The following is a 6,204-nucleotide window of genomic DNA, read 5'->3' on the forward strand; positions in this document are numbered from 1 at the left end:
AAAGACTTTCTCCTTGGGGAAGGAATTCATCCATGCTGTGGACATTGGAGTTGTCCAAACAGCCCCCTCCAACGTCCCCTGTGGGTGCCCGGGGACCCTGATCTGAACCAGAAGCCCCCCCCTTATCCAGCCTTCCTTTCCTGCTCACTGACGCCCTCCTGCCCTCCTAATGGGACCTGCTTTCTGTTTTCCAGAACCTTCTCTGGGCTCACCCCCCCTGCCCCCAAAACCTCCTGGGTTGTTTCCCCAGCAACCGGCAAAGGCAGGAAAGTCACAACTTCCTCCAATTGTGCAGAGCTGGTCATTCTGCGCAGCGGGAGGAAGCAGGAAATGGGCAGAGAGGCAGCATCAACGCCAGCCCTGCGAGGCTCGGGACGGGGCAAGGCGCCTTTTTCCAAAAAGGGGGGGCCAAGGGGCCAAGCTTGCAAAAACAGCAAAGGGACCCTGGCCCCAAAAGAGCCGCTTAGTGGCGGGAGATGTCTGCACGAGGGGGAATCTGAGGTGGGGCCATTGAGGAGCGTGTATAGGAAAACGGAGGGAAAGAAGCAAATCTCATCCTAGGATTTCTGGAGGCAGGAAAGCCACAAAACGGCCTAAATCTCTCCGATGACGGCTTCCGATTCAGGGAAGACCGGAAGGTGTCCTGTCTGAGGCGGAGAGCAAAGGGGCAGGCAGTCCTCCACTTACGACCATAACGGAGCCCAAAATTTCCGTTGCTAAGTGAATTTCCGTTTAAGTGAATTTTTGCCCCATTTTACGACCTTCCTCCCCACGTTTGTTAAGTGAATCACTGCAGTTGTTAAGCTAGTCACAGGTTGTTAAGAGAATCTGGCTCCCCCCGTGGACTCTGCCTGTCAGAAGGGGATCACGTGACCCCGGGATGCCGTGACCGTCATAAATGTGAGTCAGTTGCGGAGTATATCTGAATTTTGATCCCGTGACCATAGGGGTGCTGCAATGGTCCTAAGTGTGAAAAATGGTCATAAATCAGGGGTCCCCAACCCCCAGGCCGCGGCTACCACCAGGCTGTGGCCTATTTGGAACCGGGCTGTACAAACGGTGGGCCAGCGTGCACATGCGCAGCTCAGCTGGTGCAAGCAGCAGGCCGGCGTGTGTGCACATGCGTGTGCAACTCAACTTTCGTTAAGTTGAGCTGCAGGTGTATGCGCGTGCACACCAGCCTGCCGCTCACGTAAGTTGAGCTGTGCATGCACGCACATGTGTGCCGGCCCACTGCTCACGTGGCCCGGGTCCCTCTTCTCTCCCCCCCCCAGCCGGGCCACCAAGCCACAAAGGTCAGGGACCGCTGTCCTAAGTCACTCTTTTCAGTGCCGTTGTAACTTGGAACGGTCACTAATGACCGTTTGGGAAAAGGTAATTCAGCAACTGCGCCAAAGATTTTAGGGCACCTCAGGGAGGTGGATGAATCCCCCCCTCTTCCACCAGAGATCCCTCAGCTGGACCTGCTTGCTTTGGGTCAGCAATGGACAATGCTTGGTGGCCAGAAGCTCCGTGGTTGGAAGTGGAGACCAAGAAGGGACAGTGAGGAAGCCAGACGGCCAGGAGGTCCGTGCCCTTCACGGCGCAGAAATGCTCAGAAGCGTGTGAGGCTTGTTCGTCTGCTCCCAGCTATTCTGGGACCCCCCTGGCCACGTTTCTCTCTGACCGAAGCCCCCCACCAAAGACTTGGTTCTCTCACCAGTGTAGGGCGGAAGGCAGTTGCACTGGTAGCGAGCAACGTCATCGATGCACGTTCCCTGGTTCAAGCAAGGATTGGAGGCACATTCGTTGATGTTGATCTGGCAGTTGGGTCCTGGGGGGAAGAAGGAGATCTACAGGGTCCCACCTGCATCTGGGTGGCCACGAAGCCACCGAGGGGTTCTTTCCCAACCTGGAACAGCAACAGGCTAGCCCAGGGGTAGGCAACCTTGGCTCTTTCAGGACTCATGGACTTCAACTCCCAGAATTCCTGAGCCAGCCATGCTGAGGGGAAAGGGAGAGGTTTCCAAGCTGAGCCATGCTGGCTCAGGAATTCTGGGAGTTGAAGTCCACGAGTCATAAAGCGGCCTAGGCCTAGGCCAGAGGTAGGCAACCTCGGCTCTTTTATGACTGGTGGACTTCAACTCCCAGAATTCCTGAGCCAGCCACGCTGAGGGGAAAGGGAGAGGTTTCCAAGCTGAGCCATGCTGGCTCAGGAATTCTGGGAGTTGAAGTCCAGGAGTCATGAGGGGGCCATAGTTCCTCCATGCTGGCTCAGGAATTCTGGGAGTTGAAGTCCACCAGTCCTAAAAGAGCCGAGGTTGCCTACCCCTGGGCTAGACCGATGTTCCTCAACCTCTGCTACTTTAAGGACTTCGACTCCCAGAATTCCCCAGCCAATTTGAGAGTTGAATTCCTTAAAGTTATCAAGGTTGAGAAATATGGAGCTAGACTTTCCGATGGCTTCCCCAAAACACCTGGAGGGGCCAGACTGAGGTCAACTGCTTTGGTGGCCCACCTCCCCAAATAGGGATTGTCTGCCCAAGCCAACCCTCTCTTGGACAGATATTTAACTAAGCCCTTCCAATTTAGTCAAGGGTGATTTATTTATAGCAGCTTGACTTCCCTTTCTTGATGACTTCCTCTTATAAGCTGGTGATCAATGTTTAGGAAAAAAAAACCACGAATTTGCCGTGACTTGGCCAGACTTTTAGAGGGGCGAAGCTGTGGGTGAAGTCTAGGATCTTACCACTGAATCCCTCGTGGCAGGTGCAAAGGTAGCCGCTGGTCATGTCCTTGCAGGTTCCACCGTTCACACACGGGTTGGACTCGCATTCGTTGTTGTTGATGTCACAGTTGGTCCCACTCCAGCCCGGGTCGCAGTCACACTTGTAGCTTTGATTCCGGAGGAGAGAAACAAAACACACGGTGGTTGGATTTGGCTGCTTTTCTTTTAAAAATAATCCTTGCCTTTCGATGCCACTCAAACCTCTTTACAATGCAGTGAACCAACCACCTTTAAAAAAACATCATCTGTAGAAGCAGCAAAAAACAGCAGGCCAACATCGCATTAGCCCCAGCCGCCAAATAATACTTAGTGAATCTAAAATAGTCTCTGGGAGAACAAAAATAGGTCCAACTCATCACGTTATTGGGCGTTATTGGTGCCTTCTAGAGACGGGCACCCCATTTCTCCCTTGTTCTTCAAAATGACTCTGGATTAAGATCCTTAATCCTGAAAAATGACTCTGGATTAGGATCCTGAGATTTAAGGGAGAAGCTTTCTGGCTTTTGATCGCCCCAAAAAACAGCAGCCCCAATGGAAAAATCTAACTTGTCCCATGATAGTCACCTTGGACCTTATCCAATTTCTGCTCAAGAATGAAGCTTTCCATTCTCCCTCCTCCACGGTCCTTTTTTTAATGGCCACCGCAGGCATTTAACAGATTTAACAAAATAACAGAGTTGGAAGGGACCTTGGAGGTCTTCTAGTCCAGCCCCCTGCTCAAGCAGGAGAGGGACATGTTCATCAGGGCTTCAGCTCACAAATAAGAGACCTAATGAAGAAGTCCTGCATACTATCAGCAAACCCTGCCTGGGTCACTTAATCCAGCAAAGGACTCGTGGCAGAGAAAAAGGCCAGGCCTTGAGGCACTCAGGACTACAAAACAGAAGATGAAGTTGCTAATCATGAACGAAGTGGCTTGGGTGAGGCTTCAGATCGCCCTAGATCAGGGTTTCCCAACCTTGGGAACTTTAAGGCACAGGGACCAACTCCCAAAACTGAATTCACTTCAACTGAAGTCCACGTGCCAAGGTTTGGAAATCCTGCCCTGAAGGGGTTTCTGACAGAGGCATCCCAAAAGTTGCTAATGATACGATGGCGGCCTTTGTACTAAGAAGAAGCCGGTTCGCCCTCCACCCAATCCTAGAAGATTTGAAAGCTGCTTCAGTCTGGAACCAAATCTTTTGATCAAAGCTCAGCCTTGCACAGAACGGTGGATTGATGCGGCTTCTACGGGGTGTGCCTTATCAGGGGCTTCACAGGCCTGGAGACAGAATTTGGGACTTTATGCATTATGCCCAGCCAGTCAGAGTCTTGGCCATCCCCACCTCACAGCCTGATCTCCTCAAAAGTCTGCATTCTCTTCCCAGCAAGATTCAGCTTTGAGATTTAAAGAACGATACCACATGGGCGCGTTCCATGCCTTTATGCGTTTGCATTTTTAAAGTGAGTAATTTTGTATTTTATGTGACTACTTGTGCATTGTTATAGTTAAGTACAATATATAAAAACTAGCTGTACCCAGCCACGCGTTGCTGTGGCTCAGTCTGGTAAAAGCATGTGTTGCTTTTACGTCCAACAGATGGCGCTGTTTTTCAAAAAAAGCATGTTTTTACTTGTCACAGGTGTGACATCTATATAACAGTAGGTATATAAAAACACCCGCGTATTCGAATGCAACGTTGTGTCAAAATTTCAAAGCAATCGGTGAAGAACTTTCGGAGATTTAAGATTTTGAACAAACGAACATTTACATTTTTATTTATATAGATAGACATGTATTCATCTCAGTCATATTTTTTCCTCCCGAGGCTTCATCTCACTCTTCCAATTCTATCTGCACAGCAATCCTGTGAGGTAGGCTGAATTAAGAGAGCCTGACGTGGGTGAGCTTCTGTAATTGAGCATCCACCTGAAACTGCTCCTTGACCCAACATCCAAATCAATCCTTGGTTCCCTGAGGGCAGCGTGCGGATCAGAGCCAAACATGGGGCTCCCAGCAGCCCTCTGGCTCCCCACCCTGACTTTTAATTAAGATCCTTAATAAATGAGAATCTAACGCTGCTCCGTAACAACCCTTCCCAACCTTGTTTGATTTCCTGAAAGGCTGCTGGGCCCAGCAGCGTCCTTAGAAAGGGCAAAGAGAGGCGCCACGCAGCTATCCCTCCCAAAACCTCCACCACAAGCGGTCATGTTTCCCAGGGTGCCCCTCCCGCCTGGCGCAGCCTTGCCCGCCGCTCACCCGTTCAGCCCGTCGTGGCATCTCCCGTGGACGCAGGGGTTGCTGCTGCACTCGTTCACTTCCGAGAGGCACAGCGGGTCATGGAAGCCTTCCGGGCACAGGCAGGTGAAGCCGTTGATGGCATCCCGGCAGGTGCCCCCGTTGTGGCAAGGGCTGTTTTCGCACTCGTCCACATTGATGCTGCACATCCTCCCTGCAGAGAGGAGAGGAGCCAGTGGGGACCCTGTCCTGGGGGGAGAGGGGGCGCAAAGCCCACAGGAGGAGGTGCCCCACGCTCGCGTCTCTCCCGCCCTCCCTCACCTGTGTATCCTGGCTCACAGGCACATTCGTAACCGTTGATTTTGTCCACACATTTGCCATAATCACACGGGTTGCTGGCACACTCATCCAGGTTGATTTCACAGTTGGGTCCTTGGAAAAAGAAAAGAGCGGTTAGCGAAACGGTCCAGGACTGGGAACCCCGTGAAGCTAAAGGCATTTGTGATGCTTTCAGTCTATCTCAGTGTCACACACACACACACGAAACCATAACACCCCTTTTCTTCTCAGTGACTGAGAGTTAGGCCACAGTTTTGCCCCAACTGGGGCTCTGAAAAATCCCAGCGTCGTTTTAAGAAAGTTTCTCTGGTTGACATCCAGGGATGGAGAGGTGCGCAAGTTGAGACCTTATAAAGTCAAAAGAAAACTCACTCCCATCTGTCAGGCAAGAGACAAACAAACAGTGAAGCAAGCTTTGGGGGCCTGTAGCAATGGGACTTCCTGGTGACCAGCAAAACCATCATCCACAAGACAAAATTGCAAAATTAAAATATTACGCAATGACCGGCGACTTGGGTAAGGCCCAGAATTTGCCTCGCCGGGCAAAGATTTATTTGGGGTGCTCGCCAGAGTCCTGCCAGCGATAAAGGGAACCATTTCCTTGCAAACCTGGGTTCAATTGTGGAGACCGATGGATGAAAGTTATCAGAAAGGCTGTCAGAAGAGAAACCGGGAAGTCTTTGCTCTGCGGCCGTTCATCTCAATAAATCTTGTTAAAGAGAACTTTGCTTACAAAACAGTGGCTCCTGGTTTAGCCAGGCAGAAAGAGGAGGCTGGCAATTTTAGCCCCAATATACAGGTTGTCCTTGATTTACAACCCTAAGGGAGCCTGCCAATGACGGTCGTCAGTTGTGACAGCTGTAAAGCAGGTCATCATCGG

General features: G+C 51.2%; 1 protein-coding gene across 1 annotated transcript; it reads right to left on the reverse strand.

Annotated features, from left to right (window-relative positions):
- Window positions 1-1,699: 1,699 nt before the first annotated feature.
- LOC114923794 (neurogenic locus notch homolog protein 1-like) lies at window positions 1,700-5,417 on the reverse strand (the record flags this gene model as incomplete). Its single annotated transcript, XM_029287132.1, has 4 exons — window positions 1,700-1,813; window positions 2,729-2,874; window positions 5,007-5,199; window positions 5,307-5,417. Coding segments are annotated over 4 exons (564 nt in total), but the record flags the coding sequence as incomplete, so codon positions are not given.
- Window positions 5,418-6,204: the final 787 nt, after the last annotated feature.

Source organism: Protobothrops mucrosquamatus, unplaced genomic scaffold (assembly GCF_001527695.2).
Source record: "Protobothrops mucrosquamatus isolate PMUCROS unplaced genomic scaffold, P.Mucros_1.0 scaffold14667, whole genome shotgun sequence".
Taxonomy (NCBI): domain Eukaryota; kingdom Metazoa; phylum Chordata; class Lepidosauria; order Squamata; family Viperidae; genus Protobothrops; species Protobothrops mucrosquamatus.